Consider the following 22,349-nt stretch of genomic DNA (forward strand, 5'->3'; position numbering starts at 1 on the left):
ACTAAATGAGTTTCCCAAGTAAATGATGTATGATTCAAAACTTAAAAAAATTTAACTGCTTTATGAAAATTTTGCTGCCTTAATGTATTCTTAATAAAAGAATTACTTTTTTTGGGGGGGGGGCTACACTCATGGCATGTGGAAGTTCCCAGGCTAGGGATTAAACCTATGCTACATCAACAACCTGAGATGCTGCAGTGACAATGTCAAATCCTTAAAACACCGTACTGCAAGGGAAATCCAATAATTACTTGTTTTTGATGGTAAAATTATTATGAATGACCATTCTTAGATTGTAGCTAATATAGTGATACCTGTGAGGGCACCTTGCACTTAATGGCCATGAACTGTATTTTGAATTATAATTTATCCCCACCTAACTCCAGATAAATTTGAGGAAACTGTGGAGTTCCATGGTGGCTCAGAGGGTTAAGGATCCAATGTTGTTACTAGTATGGTTCAGGTTTGCTCCCTGGTCCTGGAACTTTTTCATGCTGTGGGTGTGGCCAGAAGAAAAAAAAAAAAAGACTTGAGGAAAATTCACATTATTTGTAGGTGAAATGATGGTAGATAATATAAAAATGGAACCTTTCAGCCTTAACATTTTTTGAGTGTAAATATGGAGTAGAAGATTATGGATTATAAATAAAAAGAAAAATAATTTATTACATTTTATTTTTAGGTGCTATCATATAAATAGTATAGTTAGAGGTGGATATGTTACAAATATTGAGATGATGAAAACAAAAACTGTAAACTTGAGTTCAAAAATCTTTATTTCTAAGACAATAACATTATTTTTGTGACCCCCCCCCCCAAATTAGCACTTTTAGGGTTATATACTTCACTGTATTTTACTTCTAATGCAGTTCTTATCTTGGCTGCTTATTCTTTAAATCCCCACCAAACCCCAGACCAATTAAATAAGAATCCCTGGGGTGGGACCTAGGCATCAGTATTCTTTAAACCTCTGTAGGTTGTTACAATACACTAGTTGAGAACCAGTGTTCTGATGGAATAGTTTTTCACCCGGTTTTCTCTAATCTCCACTCCCTTTTGCAACCACCCCTATTTTCACTACTTTGCTGCCAGGTAGCCCTCTCAATTGTTTGTGGCTATATAACCAGGAGGACCAAAGAGCCAAAAAATTTTATAGAAATTTCTGACAAGCTGATTTGATTTATTGGTTGGTTGACCCAATTAACCAAATTGATTATTGTGTTTGGGTCACATTAGTACCATCAGCTTAAAAGCAGGCACTATTATATATTTTTCTTTCTTTGAAAGGTTTTATACAAAGTGTTTTTTCCTATTTATGTTAAATATGTCAAAATCTCATCTATTATTGGATACACCTGAAGAGAGGCAGCACACTGTAGTCACAGGGTTTAGAAAATTAGGTTCTATTACTAATTCAGGCCTTTTTGCTGCACCTGGGAGCATGTAGAAATTCCTGGGCCAGGGATCAAACCTGTGCCACAGCAGGGGCAATGCCAGATCCTTAACCTGCTAAGCCACAGAATTAGGAACTCCTAATTCTAGCATTTTAATTACCTTTGAAACCTCAAATTATTTCACTGATCTTTGCCTCTGTTTCCTAAAATCAGGTAGTGAGACTAAGCGATACCATGTTTTAGCTTAAATAGAAAGTCCATTGTTAATTTCCACTCTTCATGTTATCATCCTAAACTCAAAACCACTTAGAAATCTAAGTTCATAAATCTCTTTTCTTCCCCTGGATATGTAATTCATGTTGCACTAAATCTTGATTCATTTCTTTGATAATACAGTCTATTTTTAAAATCTCATTAAACTAAAACACCAAGACGTTTCATAACCTTTTTAAAAAACTCAATCCCTCCCTCTTGCATACCCACATTGCAGAACATGAGCATTTCCAATGCAGAGTGCACTTTTAAATAGTAATTTGGGGGCATTCCTGTGGTGGCTCAGCAGTGAGAAACCCGACTAGTATCCATGAGGACATGGATCCAATCCCTGGCCTCCACCAGTGGGTTAAGAATCTGGCATTGCCAAGAGCTATGGTGTGGGTCAGACGCGGCTTGGATCCCTCGTTGCTGTGGCTGTGGTGTAGGCTGGCAGCTGCAGCTCCAACTTGATCCCTAGCCTGAGAACTTCCATATACCATGGGTTCGGCCCTAAAAAGACAAAAGAAAAAAGCAATTAGGGTCACAAAGTTGTTCTCATTGCAATTTGACCACAATGAATCTAATTGGCAGCTCAAAAATTTCCCCTTTATACTCTTTACTCTTTTTGAGACTTGTCTAGTCTAGTTTTAAAAGCTTGTGTAGTTTTAATGCTTGGTGCTTTCTTGGTAATTTGTAGAATGTACATTTTGAAGAACTTTAAAATTTTGTTGTAAACTTTATGTTTCAGGAGAACATCAAATGGGGGTTGAACACCTCAGCAATGCCCTTTTGGTGTGTGGCCAACCACAGGAACTTCTGAAAGTTTTCAAACACACACTTCCTCCCAAGGTATTTGAGATGCTGTTGCACAAAATTCCCCTTATTTGCCAGGTAAGCAAATACTTAATTATCTTTTGTGAAATGAACACAGTAAATAAACATGTTGGGCTTGATTACAAAAAAGAGCAAAGTATGTGTGTGAATGGCCCAAAGTTTCAAATGAGTAAAGTCTCTGAATTTTTGTTTGCTTTTCATAAGATTAAGCTTATTCTTTCATGTTCCTTTGACTGTAATTGTATATTTTGTTGGGTATTAGGCATGTCTCAACATTTCAACTTTAAAGATAGCATTGTTATCATTTATCTCTGTACTTTGAAAGATATCAAAACTATTGATTGCAATGTCAACAGAGGCTTATAAGTTAAATGGTATTATTAAATGATCTACTGGCTTAAAAATCAGATGTAACACAGAAAAATATAAATCATCAAAGTAGAATAACACTTCTACTTTCCAATAATGTGATAAAACATAGAAATCACTTTGGTAAATTTAAACACATAGGCCAGTTAGTATTCTCTTAAGTACAAGTTAGATTGGTAAATATAAGTGGACTGATACCTATTAATAAACTGGCTTGTGAGTATATTTCATTTGATACCAAACTGCTGGGTGTACTTACGCATCAACTAGAATTTCGTGCTGGGACAAGGGCTTGGATTTGTTTTAGAATTCACTTAGCTATAAGACACTACTTTGGTTTACTTTTTATTACATTGGTCACATGCAGTGGCTGAGAATATACCGTATATTATTGGTTTAACTTGGAATCATTCATGTTGGATTCTCAGCTTTTGAACAACACAGTCTCCACTAAAGCACAATAATCAGCTCTTAAACATTCGCAAGCTAGTCTCAGATGGGATGTTTCCTGAAGATACATGAAATTGTAGCTAGGACAAAAATGTGTAGTGCTCACCCTGACACAGGAAGGGAGCCAAGAAAAGGATTGTGCATTGAAATGATTAGCAAGTAACTATTTTATGTATTTACCAGCAATTTGAGGCAGATATGAATGAGCAGGAATGCTTGGAGGATGATCCTGATTGAAAATCACTTCGTGTCCACAGTCCAGTCATAATACCCATGGTACTATATAAACAGCTGTTCAGTGATATTTCCATTTATTTCACTTTTAGCAATAAAAATTTTTTTCTATCTCATACATGATTGAACACATATTTTGCTTTAAAATTAACAGTCACGTCAAAGAAACAATGGTTTATTTTTTCTAATCAAGTGACCAAGCTGCTGAATCTTAAGGCCTCAACAAGTGTTGTATCTCACTACTTTTACTGAACAATAAGACCTTCTATTTTGATTATTTCCGGTAAATAGCAATTATGTTTCTCCAGTGGTTTCCATTTGCTGTTTATGACAGATGGCTTAACATGGTAGATGCTGCTTTCAGGGGATTCTATCAGGTGAATCCTCATTTCCAGTGCAACAGCTTTTGTCACTTTTCATCAAAAGTCCATCCATCAGGACTTCTTTATCGTGGTTGACCAAGGAGTCCTGCTTTGGCAGCCAGGGCTTCATTTTGCTGAATATGATATTCCTGAAATCTCATGGATATTCGCTGAGTCATTTTTAAATATTTCTGTAAGCAATGTTCTGAACAGGTGTTCTAGGAATAAAAAGATCCAAGAGGCAACATAAAAATATTAATTTTAAAAATGCATGTATTCAAAAAGAATAACCAGTGGTTACTTTTCTTTGAATGTATCTGAGAATTAAATGGTGTTAATGAGTAGCATGTGATCATAGCTTTCAATTGTTAATAGATTTTTTGCAGTCATGTTTCAATATTAACTGAAATCCCACATGTTCATCTCTTATTCCAATTGTTAAAATGTAGGCCCAGTAGCAGGTTTGTGCCTTTTTAATAAGAAACTCCACTCTCAACACTCTAATTTCAACTTTTTACTTTTTTGTCTTTTTAGGGCCGCACCCATGGCATATGGAGGTTCCCAGGCTAGGGGTCAAATCGGAGCTATAGCTGCCAGCCTATGCCAGAGCCACAGCAATGCCAGATCCAAGCCACGTCTGTGACCTATACCACAGCTCACGGCAACACCGGATCCTTAACCCACTGAGCGAGGCCAGGGATCAAAAACCCATGTCCTCATGGATACTAGTCGGGTTTGTTAACCACTGAGCCATGATGGGAACTCCAACAAAACTTATTGATTATCAGTTATATGTTAAGTTCTTGGCATGAATGTTTATTAGTACCTTATACAGGAGGAAGTTTATGTCACTTTTAGCCAATATGTAAATGTTTTAAAGAAGATATTAAAAGTGAAAACTTATAGTGGGTTTTTTTTGGAGTCTACCCAATATGAGCCACCAGATTCAAGCTCTTTTTCCAGAATTAATCTGAGCTCTCAGGGTCAGATAGGAAAGTCATGTCAAGTTTCTCTAGCCTGGCCATCTTGACCAAAAGCTAATTATTAAGAATCTTTAAGGAATTCTCATTGTGGCTCAGTGGTAACAAACAAATAGTATCTATGAGGATGCTGGTTTGGTCCCTGACCTCGCTTATGTGGGTTAAAGATCCGGCATTGCCCTAAGTTGTGGTGTAGGTCATAGACATGGCTTGGGTCCCACATTGCTGTGGCGTAGGCTGTCAGCTGCAGCTCCAGTTCAGCCCCTGGCCTGGGAACTTCTATGTGCCTCGGGTGAGACTCTTTAAAAAAAAAAAAAAAACAAAACTTTGCTAACAGAACAATATATTCAGCAAGTCCTAGACATATTGTCTAAAAAAGTCTGCCATAGTTCAATGTAGCTCTCATATTAAATTTGGCATAATTAAACTCAATGTCATAATTAAACTCAATGAGTCCTTGGCTGCTTCATGTCCTCTGAGCAATGGAACATACAAAAGGTAGGCTAAGTTCCTATAATAATTAGAAACAAGCAAAATGCTTAGGAGGATCCAATTTATATTATTTATGATGAGCTTAGAGAATCTGAATAGGCAACACTCTTCATACCTCTTCAGGTTTTACTTCTCTTGTTGTGAAGTCTTTAACACAGTCCAAAAAGCAGGTTTCTGTAAGTTTATTGTAGGTTCCAAGAAATTCCTTAAACTACAAACAAATGAGAAGGTCCTTTAACATATGATTTTCAAAACAAAGATGTTTTAATTACTGATGTATTCAGGCAAAACATCCTATAATATTTGAACTCAAAAATTCTTTTGCAAGCTTGAATGGATATGTAGTATGATGTGCATAATATGGCCTACAAAGTATAGTCAGATTTTGTAGCTGAATGTCTGTTCTTTCCTGGATTATCTTTCAAATTACCTGAAAAATAAACATGTTTCATATCATTTATTATTCATTTGTAGAAATGAAATATAGTTATTTTGGGAGATCACTGATAAGTTGTATTCAGTAGTACCTTAAATTTTTTTCAAAATCGTTTTTCCCTTAATTATAATACCTTACCTGTTTTATCTGATCAGATTCTGGTATTTGTGTAGCCATATTCTTTTGGTACGTTTATAAGTCACCTGATTTAAAAGTAAAAAGTTTGTCAGTATGTATTCAAATGTTTTTAGCTGAAGAGTTAGGTAATCAAAACAAGAACAGATTATGAAAATAGAATTGAAACAAGTCTACCTGAAATTATTATTCTCATATTTTATAAATTTCTAACTGATAATGTAATTATATGCCACCATCCAATCTCCCAGCTCATTAATAAGAACATTATGGTTTAGAATTAGATTTTTTAGATAGACCCCAAAGCCCTGTCTATCTAAATCTCCAATTATAAGACAGTTTGCTCTGTTACCTTGCAAAGCCGCATGTTAAAGCCCCATTTATAGTAGGTTTTATGGGAAAGAGATCGCTGGTATCTTTCTAAAAGTACTTAAATAAACTATTTCACTGGTTGCTAGCAATGTAGACCTGTTCTACTAAAGATCATTTTACTATCTCTAGTAAATGAAAAGGCTTTAGTCATTAACAAACACCATCCATTTATAAATCAACAGTGCTAATGAGTCAGAGCTCTAAAACACTCTAAAAGGAAGTTACAGAAGTTTATGTTCTACAGTTCAAAATGGGTAATCACAGAGACTTCCCAAAAGCTTCTGAATATATGACATTTGCAATCTAACTTGGGGACAATAGAGAAATAAAGATAAGGGAGTCAAAAGGCCTTTCTGAATTACTGCAATTTCCACATATCCTAAATGGGGGACCCAGGCTCAGTTAATTCTGATATAAGAATGGATCACATTTTTTACTTATTCCATCCTGGTTAATTCTAAAATGAACATCTTTCTATAAAAGGTCTGCATAAAACAAACCTGTTTAAAATAGAAATTAAACATATAAAAGGAAGAATAAGCAAATGCTAATCATGTATACTGTAGACTAACAGAATTTCTATGCATTTTATTTAGCTTTCCTTGAGTTTCATAAGTGGATGTGTATATCATTTCTTATTAGCTCATCAATTATTATTTAAAGTGACTGGAAAAGCACAAAATTTTCATAAAGTTTATGTGGAGATTAAGTAGGAAATTCAAGTTTAGGGCAAAGTGTATGTATGCCGTTATCATAAAAAATTAATTCTTACTTTGATTAACAAATACAATCAATGGTAATTCTGTTCCAGCACTCTCAACCATGTATACACCCTTCCCTCTTCCTTCCCTCTTTTTTTTTTTTTTGGCTGCACCTGTGGCACATGGAAGTTCCTGGGCCAGGGATCAAATCCAAGGTGCAGCTGTGACCTGCGCCACAGCTGTGCAATACCAGATCCTTAACCTACTGTGCTGAGCCAGGGATCAAACCCATGTTGCCACAGAGACAACGTCAGATCCTTAACCTGATGTGCCACAGCAGGAATTCTCTCTCCCCCCCCTCTTTTGCCCTTACCCTGTATGTTCATGAATATTACTGTCATTTAAGAAATTTTTTTCCACATGCAAGGGACAGCACCAGTTCTTTTCTATTTGCTATCCTAGTCTCATGCCAAATGTGTAACTGTCCATACATCAGACAATCTTTGATTTAGTAGTAACAGGTTATAAACTGTCTTTTCTACTAAAACTTCTCTATCTGCTACAAACAATGCACTAGAGGTTTTAGATCAGGCCAACATTCAGGCAACTAGTGTTCCATAACAAACACCTAAATAACTACAAAGTTAACAAGAATGCTTCTTTTCTTTTCTTTAGGGCTGCACCTGCAGCATTTGGAGACTTCCAGGCTAGGAGTCTAAATGGAGCTACAGCTGCTGGCCATGGCCACAGTCACAGCCACAGCCACAGCAACACAGGATCCCAGCCACGTCTGCGACCTACATCACAGCTCATGGCAACACTGGATCCTTAACCCACTGAGCCAGGCCAGGGATTGAACCTGCAACCTCATGGTTCCTAGAGTTGGATTTGTTTCTGCTGCACCACAATGAGAACTCCCAACAGGAATGCTCTTTATTGCTATTTTATTTTTCAGCTTTATAAATTATATATATATATATTTTAACCAGATAAACCACCTGAAAAATACCAGGGAAGTTCCTGTTGTGGTTCAGCAGAAACGAATCCAACCAGCATCCATGGGGACGCAGGTTCGATCCCTGGCCTTGCTCAGTGGGTCAAGGACCCGGCGATGCTATGAGCTGTGGTGTGGATTGCAGATGCGGCTCGGATCTGGCATTTCTGTGGCTATGGTGTAGACTGGCGGCTACAGCTCCAATGCGACCCCTAGCCTGGGAACTTCCATATGCTGTACTTGCAGCCCTAAAAACCAAACCAAACCAAACCAAACCAAGCCAAACCAAACCAAACCAAACCAAGAATTAACTGAAGGTCACAAATTTTCAGGAATTGCTGTTGCCTATCATCACTGGTATGTTCCAGGTAAGGTATTTTGATTATAGTTACTCTTAGCTCACTTAAGTCATGAAACACTGATTCCCATACCCTTTTAACTACTGAACTGCATAGACGTGCAAACCGAATTATTGCATCGTTAGTATCAACTTCAGACATGTATAATTTGAGGTTATTAGCAGTTACTGTCCTGTTAGATATGGGTAGGTAGGGATAGATTTCATTCAGTAAACATTTATTTACTGTACCAAGTACTGTGCTAGTTATGATACCAGCCATACTTCTGAGGTAAGATATATTTTTGTGGCTGTTATAAAATACCACTAACTAGTCAAAAAAGTAGGATTCTCTAAGTACATCGTACAGAGAGGCTTAGGACTTGTGTTTCTGTGAAGATGGGGTAGATGTCCTTTTCCCTGTTCCTCTCATTAATTACAACTAAACCCCTGGACAATACACATAAGACAAACCTAAGACTAAAAAGTAGAGAGAAGAAAGTATACTAGCTAGGGCTCTTGAAACCTAAGAAACAACACAGTGGTGAATTCTCTTCCATTTTTGGTTCTCATATATCACAAGCTTGGAGCTGAAGAAGGTGGCAATCTGCAAATGCTCGGTGGGGGGCACTGAAAAAAAAAAAAGCCCCCCCCCCCCCCCCCCCGCTCTCTCTAGCTTATAGGAAAGGTGAAGCCTGTAAGACTTTTAGGCTGTAATTGCTGTACTCCAGGAAAATACAGAAAAAAACTGGCTCTAATCCCCATCCACATCAGCATAAGCCAGGTTGACTTTCATCCTCTCTTGACAGCAAGGAGACACTCTATCTCCCACTCCAGAGTAGTGTCAGAGAAGGGTGATTAGGGAGCAGAGACTTTAAATATTACTGGGCAATAATAAGAACCCCTCCTCAAGTATCAATGTAAATTACATGGGGGCCTGGACCTCCAGCTCAGTTATCAGCAAAGAAGAAATTTCTCCCTCCCCTCTGGGGTGATATCAAAGGAGGCCTAGTTGAGATGCAATACTTGCATACTGCCTCATGGTAATGAGGCCACATACCCTCCCTGTGGTGTCAGTGGAGGCCATGTGGGGAGCAGTAATGAGGCACTCCAGTCTTTTGGAGTGCCTTATTGGGAGATACCAATGAAGGCCTAGTAGAGAGCCCTAACCTCTACTCTCACCCAGTAGAAATGAACATCCTCCCAACACCCCCCCCCCCAATCAAGCAACAGACTGAGGAACCTGGGCTTCTAAGAATCTCATCTGGCAGCAATGAGGTGCCCCCCTCCTCTAATGGAGCAGTGTTAAAAGAAGCCAGCTAGGGAGTTCCTGTCGTGGCACAGTGGTTAATGAATCCGACTAGGAACCATGAGGTTGTGGGTTTGGTCCCTGCCCTTGCTCAGTGGGTTAATGATCCGGCGTTGCCGTGAGCTGTGGTGTAGGTTGCTGGCGCGGCTTGGATCCCGCGTTGCTGTGGCTCTGGCGTAGGCCAGTGGCTACAGCTCTGATTTGACCCCTAGCCTGGGAACCTCCATATGCCGAGGGAGCGGCCCAAGAAATAGCAAAGAAAAGACAAAAAAAAAAAAAAAAGAAGCCAGCTAGAAGAGAAAGTTTAAATAAGATCTGGAGTCTCATAACACAGGATGCAAAACATCTAGATTAAAAAACAAAAACAGGAGTTCCTGTTGTGGCGCAACAGAAATGAATCTGACTAGTATCTATGAGAATGTCAGTTCAACCTATGGCCTCACTCAGTGGGTCATGGATCTGGCATTGTCATGAGCTATGGTGTAGGTCACAGATGTGGCTTGGATCCCATGTTGCTGTGGCTGTGGTATAGGCTGGCAGCTGTAGCTTGGATTTGACCCCTAGCCTGGGAACCTCCATATGCTGCAGGTGCAGCCCTAAGAAGCAAAAAACAAAAACAAACTCATACTAAGAACTAAGATCTCATGAGTTCCCGTCGTGGCGCAGTGGTTAACGAATCCGACTAGGAACCATGAGGTTGCAGGTTCAGTCCCTGCCCTTGCTCAGTGGGTTAACGATCCGGCGTTGCCGTGAGCTGTGGTGTAGGTTGCAGACGCGGCTCGGATCCTGCGTTGCTGTGCCTCTGGCGTAGGCTGGTGGCTACAGCTCCGATTCAACCCCTAGCCTGGGAACCTCCATATGCCGCGGGAGTGGTCCAAGAAATAGCAACAACAACAACAAAAGACAAAAAGACAAAAAGACAAAAAAAAAAAAAAAAAAAAAAGACAAAAAAAAAAAAAAGAACTAAGATCTCAAACAAAAAAGTTGTTCAACACTGAGATGGCAGATTTAGAATTATCTGACAAAGATTTTAAAAAATTGTGATTATAAAAAAAACTTCAATGAGCAATTGTTTGAAACAAAATGAAAAAAATATATAAAGTCTTAGCAAAGAAATAGAAGATATCAAGAACTAAATGGAAATTTTAAGAAGTGAAAAATAGAAAAAATAAGCTCAATAAACAAAATCAACAGCAGAACAGAGGAAGCTGTGAACTGGAAATTAAAAAATATAATTATTCAATCTGAATAACAGAAAAAGAAAATAAAAAAAGGACAAGTACCAGGGGTCTGTATTACTATAACAAAAGATCTAACTTTAAAAAAAATTTTTTTTTTAAATTTTAGGGTTTCACCCATGGCATATGGAAGTTCCCAGGCCAGGGATTGAATCCAAGCCACAGCTGAGGCAATTCCAGATCCTTAAAGGAGCCACTGCAGACAGAATCTTAATCCATTGCACCACAGCAGGAACTCCATAACATTTGTTTTATTAGAGTCCTGGAAGAAGAGAAAGGACAGTGCTGTTAAAGTACTAGAAGAAATAATCGCTGAAAACTCCCCAAATTTGGCAAGAGAAAAGCTCACAGACTCAAGACTGAATTGAATTCCAAAGAGCATAAACACAAATCTGCATCAAGATATGGCATAGTCAACATCTAAAAGACAAAAAAATTTTGAAAGCTACAAAAGAAAAAGCAACACCTTATCTATAGGAGAAAAACAATTAGGACAGCAGATTTCTCATCAGTCAACTCAGAAACCACTATCTAGCAAAAAAATTCTTCAAGAATGAAGATGAAATGAAGACATTGTCAAGTGAAGAAAAACTAAGAGAATCTGTTGCCAGCAGAGCTAAAATAAAGGATTAAAGTTCTAAGCAGAATGAAAATGATAAAAGGGGACTTGGAACATCAAGAAGGAACAACAGAGTAATAAAAACTCTAAGTAGGTACAGTATACTTTCCTTTCAAGTTTCCTAAATTATGTTTGACAGTTGAAGAAAAAATTATAAAATTGTCTAATGTGGTTCTAAATGTATGTTATAAATGGGCAAGGTAAAGGGAGGCAAGGCTTCCACATTTCACTGAAACTGGTAATATGCTGACACCATTAGGCTGATAAGCTTTGTATATAACATGTAATACCTAGAGCAACCACCAAAAAAGATACATAAAGAGATACACTCAAAAACAGATTAATTAATCCAAATGGAATTCCAAGAAATATTCAAATAATCCTCAGGAAGGCAAGAAAAAAGAAACAAAACCTGAACAGAAGACAAAAAATAAAACAGAACATCTGGAGTTCCTGCTGTTGTGCAATGGGATTGGTAGTGTCTTGGGAGCAGTGGGACACAGGTTTGATCCCCCACCTGGCACAGTGGGTTAAGGATCTGGCATTGCTACAGCTTTGGTTTATACTGCAACTATGGCTTGGATCTGATCCCTGGCCCAAGGAACTCTGTATGTTGCAGAGTGCCAAAAAAAAAAAAAAGCACATCTAAGCCTTGATAAACAATTACATTATATATAATTGGTCTAAATAATCAATTAAAAGAAAGACTGGCAGAGTGAATTAAAGAAATAATGAAGTATATGTTGATAATTGTCTCTAAGAAACTACAAATACAATGATATAGACAGGTTGAAAACAAAAGGATGGAAAAAGATTTACCATGCAAATGTCAATCTAAATAGTAGACATATTAATATCAGACTAAGCAGGAGTTCCCATCGTGGCTCAGTAGTTAATGAATCTGACTAGGAACCATGAGGTTTCGGGTTCAATCCTTGACCTTGCTCAGTGGGTTAAGGATCCCGTTGCCATGAGCTGTGGTGTAGGTCGCAGATGTGGCTCGGATCCCACGTTGCTGTGGCTCTGGCATAGGCCAGTAGTTACAGCTCCGATTAGACCCCTAGCCTGGGAACCTCCATATGCCGTGGGAGTGGCCCCAGAAAAGGCAAAAAAAAAAAAAAAAAAAAAAGACTTCAGAGCAAAAGAATTATCAGAGACAGAAAAGGACATTAAGGGTCAACCCATCAAGATGACACAGTACATTTAAATAAGTGTGCATGAAAAACAGCTGAAAAATACGTAAAGAGAACTGGAAGGAGAAAAAGACAAATATAGTTAAGAGACTTAAACATCCCTCTCTAAACAATTGATAGAACCACTCAAAGAAAATTCACAGGATATAGAAAAACACCATCAACTAACAGGATAAAATCTATATTTATAGAACATTTCACCCAATACCACAGAATACACATTTTTTATCAAGTGCTCATGGAACACATACCAAGATAAACCATATCCTGGGTCATAAACTAGCCTTAATAAATTTAAAAAAACTGAAATCATACAGAGTCTGTTCTCAGATCACAGTGGAATGAAACTAGAAGTCAGTAACAGGTAAGAGGAAAATCAAAACATACTGAAAATAAACAATATACTTGTAGATAACCTATGAATCAAAGAGGAAATCTCAAGGAAATTTTTTTTTTTTTTTTTTTGTCTTTTAGGGCCTTACTGGCGGCATTTGGAGGTTCCCAGGCTAGGGGTCGAGTTGGAGCTGTAGCCACTGGCCTACACCAGAGCCAAAGCAATAAAGGATGTGAGCTGTGTCTGCGACCTACACCACAGCTCAAGGCAACTCCAGGTCCTTAACCGACTGAGTGAGGCCAGGGATCAAACCCGAGTCCTCATGGATGCCAGTCGGGTTTGTTAACCACTAAGCAACGACGGGAACTCCATGGGAAATTTTTAAAAAAATCACTGAACTGAATGAAACTAAAAATAGAGCATATTAAAATTTGTGTGACACAGCTAAAAACTGGTACCAAGAGGAAAATTTTATAGTATTAAATGCATACATTAAAAAGGAAATGTCTCAATCTATGTTTTTTTTTTTTTTTTTTTTTAACCTCAGGAACCTAGAAAAAGAGCAAAACAAACCCACCCAAAGCATGTAGAAGGAAATGATAACAAAGTCAACTAAAATAAACACAGAAAAGCAGCAGACCAAAAACAAACAAACAAAAAAAATCAATGAAACAAAGAGCTGGTTCTCTGAAAAGACTATAACAGACAAATCTCTGGCCTGATTAACATCGGAAAAAAGAAGTCACTAATTATCATCAAGAATAAAACGGGGGAAATCCCATCGTGGCTGAGTGGTTAATGAATCCTACTAGGAACCATGAGGTTGCAGGTTCGATCCCTGGCCTTGCTCAGTGGGTTAAGGATCAGTGTTGCCATGAACTGTGGTGTAGGTTGCAGACGTGGCTCGGATCCCGAGTTGCTGTGGCTCTGGCATAGGCTGGCAGCTACAGCTCCGATGAGACCCCCTAGCCTGGGAACCTCCATATGCTGTGGGTGTGGCCCTAGAAAAGACAAAAAAAAAAAAAAAAAGAAAGAAAGAAAAAAAAAAGAATAAAACAGGATATAGTACTGTAGACGCTGCAGTTAAAAGGTTAATGTTGTGGCTCAGTTGGTTAAGGATCTGGCATTGTCACAAGCTGTAGGCTAGGTCACAGATGTAGCTCAGATCCTGTGTTGCCATGGCTGTGGTGTAGGCCTGCAGCTGCAGCTCCAATTCAATCCCTAGCCTGGGAACTTCTATATGCTGCAGATATGGCCATTAAAAAAAAAAAAAGGAAAATAGAACTAAGAACAACCCTCTCTCTATCTCTCTCTCTCTCTATATATATAACATCATATAACAACTTACTCATGAGTTTCATGTTATAACAAGAAAACTACAGAAAAACATCTTCATGAAATAGACATAAAAATCCTTAACAAAATAATAGCAAATATAATTCAGCAATATATAAAAAGAACTATACACCTTGAAAAAGTACGGTTCATACTAGAGGTATAAGGCTAGATCAGCATTTGAAATCAATAAACATAATCCATCATATTAATAGCCTAAAAAATAAAAATCATTATACCAATTGATGCAGAAAAAGCACTTGACAAAATCATTCATGGTTAAAAAAAAAACACACACACAAAAAACTACTCTGAAAATTAGGGAGAGGAGAACTTCAACTTGGTAATAAACACCTACAAAAAACCCTACTCTATATAGCTGATGGTGAAAGACTGAGTACTTTCCCCTCTGTGAGTAAGGCCAGATGTCTGCTTTTACTGTTTTTACTTGACATACTGCTCGAAGTTCTACCCAGGGCATTAAGGCAAGAAAAGGAATTAAGACACATAGACATATGGGAAGGAAATAAAACTCTCCCTCTTTGCAGATGACACGATTATGAGGGTAGAAAATCCCAAAGAACCTACAAAGAAACCCAGAGAGAGAGATGGGAGCTCAGCAAGGTCACAGGATACAAAAGAAACATGCAAAAATCAAATGTATTTGTATACTTTCAGTGAACAAATGAATACTGAAATTTAAAAATCCAATACCATTTATAATCACTTAATAAAAAAGACTTAGGGTAAATCTAACAAAGCCTGTATATAGGACTTGTATACTGAACACTACAAAATGCTGATGAAAGAAATCAATGGCCTAAATAAATGGAGAGAGACAGTGTGCTCATGGACTGGAAGATTCAGCATAGTAATTTTACCAAAATTGATATATAGGTTTAATGCAATTCCTATTGAGTTCCCAAGTAAGATTTCTTATAGAAAAGATTATTTTAAAATTTAGATGGAAAACAAATGGACTTAATACAAATTGGAAAAAAGAGTAATAATGGGGAATCAGTCTACCTGATTTCAAGACTTATTACATAGCTGTAGTAATCAATATTGTATGGTATTGGTAGAAAAGCAGACACACAGATCAACAGAACAGGATTGAGACCTCAGAAATAAAGTCACATAAATATGCCCAACCGATTTTTGGTAAGAGTAAAAAGCAGTTAAATAAAGACAAGCTTTTTCAACAAATGGTGCTGAAATAACTGTACATCCACAGGATTTAACTTCAAAATAAGTCTTTCACTTTATATAGAAATTACCTCAAAATGGATCTGGGACTTAAATGTAGAACATAAAACTTCTGGAAGAATAGAAAATCTGTGGGCTTTAGGGCAAAGGGTTCTTAGACTTGGCATCAAAAGCAAACTCTGTATCTGACAAAGAACTAATACTCAGACAATATAGAGAAGTCTGCAGACTCTACCGTAAAAACAAATTACCCAACTAGAAAACGGGCAAAAGACATAAGACACTTCACCAAGAGGCTATACAGATAGCAGACATGCACATGAAAAGATGTTCAACATCATTAGCCATTAGGAAAACAAAACCACAATGATACGCCTTACACACGTATCAGAATGGCTAAATTAAAAAAATACAGTGACAATGCCAAAATGCTGGTGAAAATGAGGAAAAACTGGATCACTCAGATATTCCCAGTAGTAGCATATAGCCCCGATAAACAGTTTGACAGTATGTTAAAAATTAAATATACAACTACCATATGACCCAGCAATTACATTCCTGGGTATTTTTTTTTTTTTTTTTTTTTGTCATTTTTTTGCTATTTCTTGGGCCGCTCCTGCAGCATGTGGAGGTTCCCAGGCTAGGGGTCGAATCGGAGCTGTAGCCACTGGCCTACACCAGAGCCACAGCAACACAGGATCCGAGCTGCGTCTGCAACCTACACCACAGCTCATGGCAACGCCGGATCGTTAACCCACTGAGCAAGGGCAGGGACCGAACCTGCAACCTCATGGTTCCTAGTCGGATTCGTTAACCGCTGCGTCATGACGGGAACTCCCCTGGGTATTTTTTTCACTGAGAAATGAAAACTTATGTTCACACATAAAAACCTGTACACGAATATTAATAGAAACTTTATTCATAATGGTCAAAAACTGGAAGTAATCCAGAAGTTCTTGAACAGGTTAATGATTAAACAAACTGGTACACCCATACTATAGACTACTACTCAGCAATAAAAAGGAATGAGATACAGATGCATGCAACAACCTGGATGAAACTCTAGAGAATTATGCTGAGTGAAAAAAGCCAATCCCGATTCCATTTATATAACATTTTTTTGGTCTCTTTAGGGCTGTACCCGCAGCATATGGAGGTTCCCAGGCTAGGGGCTGAATTAGAGCTGTAGCTGCTGGCCTACGCCACAGCAATACCAGATCCAAGCCATATCTGCAACCTACACCACAGATCATGGCAATGCTGGATCCTTAACCTACTGAGTGAGGCCAGGGATTGAACCTGTGTCCTCATGGATGCTGGTAAGATTTGTTTCCCCTGAGCTACGATGGTAACTCCTATATAACATTCTTGAAATGACAAAATTACAGAAATGCAGAACTTATTACTGGCTGCCAAAGTCAAGGAAAGGGTGGGGGAGAAGGGAAGTAGGTGTTACTATAAAAAGGCAACATGAGACTTTGAAATGGATATGTTCTATATCTTGACTGTATCAATATCAGTATCCTGGCTATGATATTGTATTATGGTTTTGTAAGATGTTACCATTGTGGAAATCTAGGTAATGGCACAAGGGAACTCTTTTTTCTTACAACTGCATATAAAACTACAATAATCTCAAAAAGTTTGAGCTTGTCCAGCTTTTTAATCCCTGCCAAAGAATAAGATAGTGTGTAGTGTGGTAAATGTTAGCAAATGTTCAGAACTAGAGTTTTTTTGGCTTCTTACTCAGAAAACAGCCTGTAAAGATCTAAGAATGGTAAGATAACTTTGTGGAAATAGTTTTTAAATGAAACTTTTGTTTTGTGGGAACTCAAAAAAAATACCAGGGCAATAAAACAAGAATTAAAGGAACTTGGTTTATCAAGAGCCATCTAGATGTTGGGGTTCCTGTTGTGGCACAGTGGAAAGGAATCTTGACTAGTAACCATGAGGTTGTGGGTTCGATCCCTGACCTCACTCAGTGGGTTAAGGATCCGATGTTGCCATGAGCTGTGGTGTAGGTTGCAGATGTGGCTCGAATACAGCCAGCAGCTGCAGCTCCAATTTGACCCCTAGCCTGCGAACCTCCATGTGCCCTAAGTGCGGCCCCAAAAAGCAAAAAAGAAGAGGCATCTAGGTGAAGGTACAAAAGGTTAGCCAAAGACCCTGAGTCTTCTGAATTGCTAAGCTGTACTTGCTGTACAAGAGAACATGCAACAAACTGGATTTTTTACAAGTCTCACCAAAAAAGAAAGACCTAATTTCCTTTGGTACAAAACCTTAGAAATTTACATGTTTGATAGTTATAATGCCAAATTAGTTTCTTTTTCCTATTCCTATCCTGGTATTTCTTCAGGTTAAAATTCACATAAAGTAAGAATTCACAAATATGACTTTTTAAAGCAGAAGTCAGAGAGGCAGGAAGTATGAAATCTTTAAATGTTTAAGTTTCAGAGACTTGTAACACCGTGCTGACTCTAGGTCACTTCTCCCTTGGTATACAACTCAGAATGACCAAGGATAACTGTTAAGTCTTTGACAGGATATGGATGAAGAGCACCCCCAAATGTCTGAATGAATTTTCTTGGAACTCACTTTAAATACATAGTCCTTAACAACATATTTCCTCATGAAGTTTATCATAAGAGTAATATAATCTATTTCTTGAGAATTTGGAAAATAAAAAGAAGTAATTTTACTACTCAAAGTCCACTGTATTAACAGTATGATTTCCTTTTCTCTACAGTCATCATTCAGTTAGATTATTTTTTTCAAATATCTTCCCAGACCCCTAACTGAATTCAAGAGCTAGGAGTCAGCAGTTTTCTTAAGTCTGTCTATATCTCCAAAGCTCTTCTCATTAGCCACCAATATCAAGATCATGGTATACTTAATTGTAGGCAGTCATTCCTAGAAAATATTGAAGATGACTGGATAAGTGATTTTCAAATTTACTTGCTAGTTTGGGTCTTCTAAGTCTTCCAGCATTCTATTTTGCAGTTATTTAATCATTAGTTATGCTGACTAACAAACTACCGGATAGTAAGAACAGGAAGAAGCAATGTGACTGCCCTTTTATTTGATCCTAATTTCCACATATTACAAACAAATGTTTGTTATTACAGAGGCAAATATCCAATCGGGGGATACCTTCTGGTTATATTTCTGAAACCTGGAGAGGGAGGCATGAGATAGAGAGTTTTGGAATCTCTGTTTTGAGTCTTAAAAATGATTACAGCAATGCTAGGTAATTTTTGCATCAGACACAATCTTTCATAAAACCAGGGAACTTAAGAGTAAAGAGATAAACCAGCTGTAATGGAAAAAAATAAAAATCATCATAAAAAAAAGAGTAAGCAGAGATGTTAGTCATCAAACTCAAACCTTTTCTGATGCATGAGTTTCCTTTCTGTTCTGGAAAAGTAGTTGTCGAACCTTTGCTTCAGTGTTTTTTCCAGTGAGGCCCGATTTCTTACCTGAAAAATGTGGGGATTATAATATGACTGCTAAGACCCCTTAAAGTTTATTTGAGGAAATCTAAACCTCTGCTGGCCAAATCATGTTTTGAAAACCTCTTTTCAATAAGTGAAATTAGTTCCTTCAGTCTATTCTGAGGTTACAATTCTGTGGCATGTGTTGCTTATGTATTAAAAATACTTCATAACTTAATATCCTTATCTTTCTAGGTAATGTGCCTATGTTTTGGTGAACACTCAAGGACAAACAATTCTCAGAAATATCTGAGCATTAAAAAAATTTTAAACTAATCAGGATGTGATGGGGCGGGGGCGGGGGGGGGGTGTCAGAGAATACCCTCCATTTTTTAGAATCATACAGATTTGTACCAGATCTGGAGCCAAATTTCTAATTCTGTTCAGATTTAGTTTTCAAGAATTGATTCTTCTGATGTCTTTGGCCACCAAAATTGATTCTGATTTTAGCATGACTAGTACTGGTAATTGGTAATCTTGTGATTCAGGCAAGGGTCATGAATGGATGATAAATCTACTGGGTCATAGGTTGTTGGGGAACAGGATATATCCATTGTCTCAAAGCACTGAACACAGGTTATTTATTGCAAAAAGATCTCTTTACATTGGGAAGATCTGTCAGTCACCACCTTAACCGAAGTGGTACCACCTATGTGGTATTCTTGCCAAAAATGTTTGATGTGACTCTGATCATGAGGGAATAATTAGGAACATCCACATTGTGGGGCAATTTGTACAATAACTAGACTGGTCTTTTCTAAAAACTGAAGTCATAAAGAAAACAGTGGAGTTCCCTTCATGGCTCAGAAGCTAACGAACCTGACTAGCATCCATGAGGATGCAGGTTTGATCCCTGGCCTCGCTCAGTGGGTTAAGGACCGGCATTGCCATGAGCTGTGGTGTAGGTCACAGATTCGGCTCAAATCCCGTGTGTTGCTGTGGCTGTGGCGTAGACCGGCAGCTGTAGCTCTGATTTGACCCCTAGCCTGGGAACCTCCATATGCCTTGGGTGTGGCCCTAAAAAGCCAGAAAAAAAAAAAAAAAAAAAAACAACAACCCAGATAAAGGCTATTCTAGATTACAAGACTAAAAATTATGATAACATAGTTGTTGAAGTTTGATTGGATTATGAATCAAAACATTTTTGAGTTAAAATTAAAGACATTTTTGGGATAAGTGAAGAAATATGAATATGTTATCTACTTAGGTGTGATAAGTCACACTGTGGCTATGTAATAGTATATACTTAAGGAGATACATGCTGAAGAAATTAGTGTTGAAGGTGATGTCTGCAACTTGTAAATGGTTCAGCAAAAAAACCTCCAACTGTTTGTCTATTTATGTATATATAGAGACATGAGAGTGGGAAAGAGAAAGCAAACAAGTAAAAATGTTAACAAAAGAGAGATGAAACAATCTTGTGAACCATGTTTTTTGTTCTAGGGCTATTTGTTCTTTGTTAGGTCAGATGTCTAAACTGATCTGAACTAATTTGTCAGATTGATGTAGAACATCGCATGTCCCTTTACTTTTTAATTATTTATGTATTTGTTTTTGGCCACATGAGCGGCATGTGGAAATTCCTGGGCCAGGGATCAAACCTGTGCCACAGAAGTGACTCATGACACAGCAGTGCATGTCCTTTTACTTTAGGTTATTTGCAGCAGGTTTAGGAAATTGTGCATGATTTAACTGGCAACCCTAATTCATCTTACTATTAATCAGAGCAAAAAAAATTTTTGAAGGATTACCACATACTACCCTCTGGTTTAAAGAATGGCTTCAAGGACAAAGGATGGGACTATGGGCACTGGACTAGATCCTCAAGGCCTAAAGGATGAGCCTATGAGCACTGGACTAGATGGGGGCAAGACTACTTGGGTTTAAACCCCTGCTCTTATATTAAGAGGTTTTAAGATCCAGATCAACTCATTTATTCAAGTCATCTTAATGAGTTTCTACACCTATGAGCACACTTTAGAGAAGGGAAAGATAACTTTATTTCACACCCAAGTTTCATCTAGAGAATAAGGGAGATAAATCATCTCCAAAGTCTCTTACAACTGACACTATCATTTTCCTTTTAATACATGTAAATTATAAAACAAGCTGTGAACAAATAGGTACCACCTGAAAGCCTGATAATGAAGGAAATGTAACTGAAATTAATTACAGAAACTCATTAAGATTTAAAGGGTTCTCCAAGGCTGAGCCCTTAAGGTCCCTTTTAATTCTAAGACTACTTTTTTCAAAGTAGGCAGCTGAGATCTAAGAATAAAATTTGTTACTTAACTTTTCATCAGATTACATTTTTTGATTAGTCTTTTAAAAAGCCTTTAGTAATGCATAAAAGGAAACGTTTAAGTAATGCATCCTCAAAAATTAGCAGATGAGATGAGGTGTGTTGGCCCTGGTATTCTGTCTAGAGAGAATTTTTTTTTCGGCTCAAGGTCACGGCTTACAGACTAATTCACTATCCCAAGACAAGACCACCCGACTCCCCAAACTCGGGTTGAAGGTGGCTCAGGGCCTTGAATTCCGACCCTAGCCCCAGTGACGCTGGATTTGGAGGCAGGTCCCACACCCGCTCAGGAGATGCACTGCCAGGCTCAGCAGCACCCCCCCTCCCCCAAGGTCCCAAGTACACGCGGCGGCCTCCTTCAGAGACCCTGTCGCCTTTCCGGAGCATAGCCTGCCGCCCCCCCGCCTGGGAACCCGGGACTCTGTGGGCAGAGAAAAGAGACCATACTTGAGCACAGGCTCTCGCACACGACACCAGAACGAGGCTGGGGGGTTGCGCTGCCAGTCGAGTCTGGGGGCGGAGGGTCGGGGTCAGGGCGGGCGCCGCAGCCGCTGGATGAAAGAGAACACGTGGGAATGGCGATGTCAAATAACTCTTATACCTTTCGTCGCTGATTCGTTATAATGCCGGAAACGCTAGAGGGAAAAGCCGATATCATAAGTGAATTTTAAAATCTCCTGAGAATTGATTTTTTTGATTGCTTAGACAAATTCTCAATTTCTGACTTTCTCGCCAATATTAACACGAATCTGTCGAAGTTCTTTATAAAACTAATTTACTTAATCCCGCTCTCTAACGGTCTCCTGGAGCTACACTGTAAACTGTCCCTAATAAACGAGAGTGATATTACTTAGCTAGGTCCGGAGCTCTGCGGGTTTCGGATGACTCTTTCTCTTGGGTGTTATTCAGTGTTTAAGTCTTGTGGGGCGGTGTGCTGCTTTTAATAAAACAAAACAAATTCATACCCGCTTTAAGCC

General features: G+C 38.2%; 2 protein-coding genes and 1 long non-coding RNA gene across 6 annotated transcripts in view; 2 read left to right on the forward strand and 1 right to left on the reverse strand.

Moving 5' to 3' along the window:
• The window catches only part of KIAA0586, a 167,523-nt gene that overhangs the window by 7,246 nt on the left and 137,928 nt on the right, over positions 1 to 22,349 (forward strand). The window contains exons 4-5 of one of the 3 annotated variants that reach the window (XM_003121830.5): positions 2,398 to 2,540; positions 3,486 to 5,831. The exons of 1 other annotated variant lie outside the window; for it this stretch is intronic. In XM_003121830.5, the coding sequence (XP_003121878.3) occupies positions 2,398 to 2,540; positions 3,486 to 3,539 (197 nt within the window). In that variant the 3' untranslated portion in view covers positions 3,540 to 5,831. Of the gene's footprint in view, positions 1 to 2,397; positions 2,541 to 3,485; positions 5,832 to 22,349 lie in introns of those variants that run through there. One more of the 3 variants, XM_084982137.1, reaches the window with a different exon arrangement.
• On the reverse strand, positions 759 to 21,936 carry TIMM9 (translocase of inner mitochondrial membrane 9). Of its 2 annotated transcripts, XM_021102666.2 has the most exons (5): positions 21,820 to 21,936; positions 18,964 to 19,055; positions 5,945 to 6,009; positions 5,486 to 5,581; positions 759 to 4,116 (listed from the first exon to the last, which is right to left on the reverse strand). In XM_021102666.2, exons 3-5 carry the CDS (start codon positions 5,981 to 5,983, stop codon positions 3,982 to 3,984), a joined length of 270 nt encoding a protein of 89 aa, XP_020958325.1. In that variant the 5' UTR covers positions 5,984 to 6,009; positions 18,964 to 19,055; positions 21,820 to 21,936; the 3' UTR covers positions 759 to 3,981. The 2 variants fall into 2 exon arrangements, with proteins under 2 accessions (XP_020958325.1, XP_020958330.1); XM_021102671.2 differs by lacking the exon at positions 18,964 to 19,055.
• On the forward strand, positions 16,145 to 20,126 carry LOC146406946 (uncharacterized). Its single transcript, XR_014819859.1, has 2 exons — positions 16,145 to 16,225; positions 17,717 to 20,126. It is a non-coding gene; the product is annotated as an uncharacterized LOC146406946 (long non-coding RNA).

This window comes from Sus scrofa, chromosome 1 (assembly GCF_054392235.1).
Source record: "Sus scrofa isolate SSC_HxYL_T2T_F1_AM1 chromosome 1, Sscrofa_HxYL_maternal_Yorkshire_Landrace_v2.0, whole genome shotgun sequence".
NCBI lineage: Eukaryota > Metazoa > Chordata > Mammalia > Artiodactyla > Suidae > Sus > Sus scrofa.

Coding starts and splice junctions, on each gene's coding strand:
- TIMM9 (XM_021102671.2), bottom strand. CDS start 5,983: ATGGCTACACAAATACCAGAATCTGATCAGATAAAACAG. Junction 5,582..5,944: donor AATCTGATCAGATAAAACAG/GTAAGGTATTAT, acceptor ATTTGTTTGTAG/TTTAAGGAATTTCTTGGAAC. Junction 4,117..5,485: donor GAGAAGTAAAACCTGAAGAG/GTATGAAGAGTG, acceptor TTTTATTCCTAG/AACACCTGTTCAGAACATTG.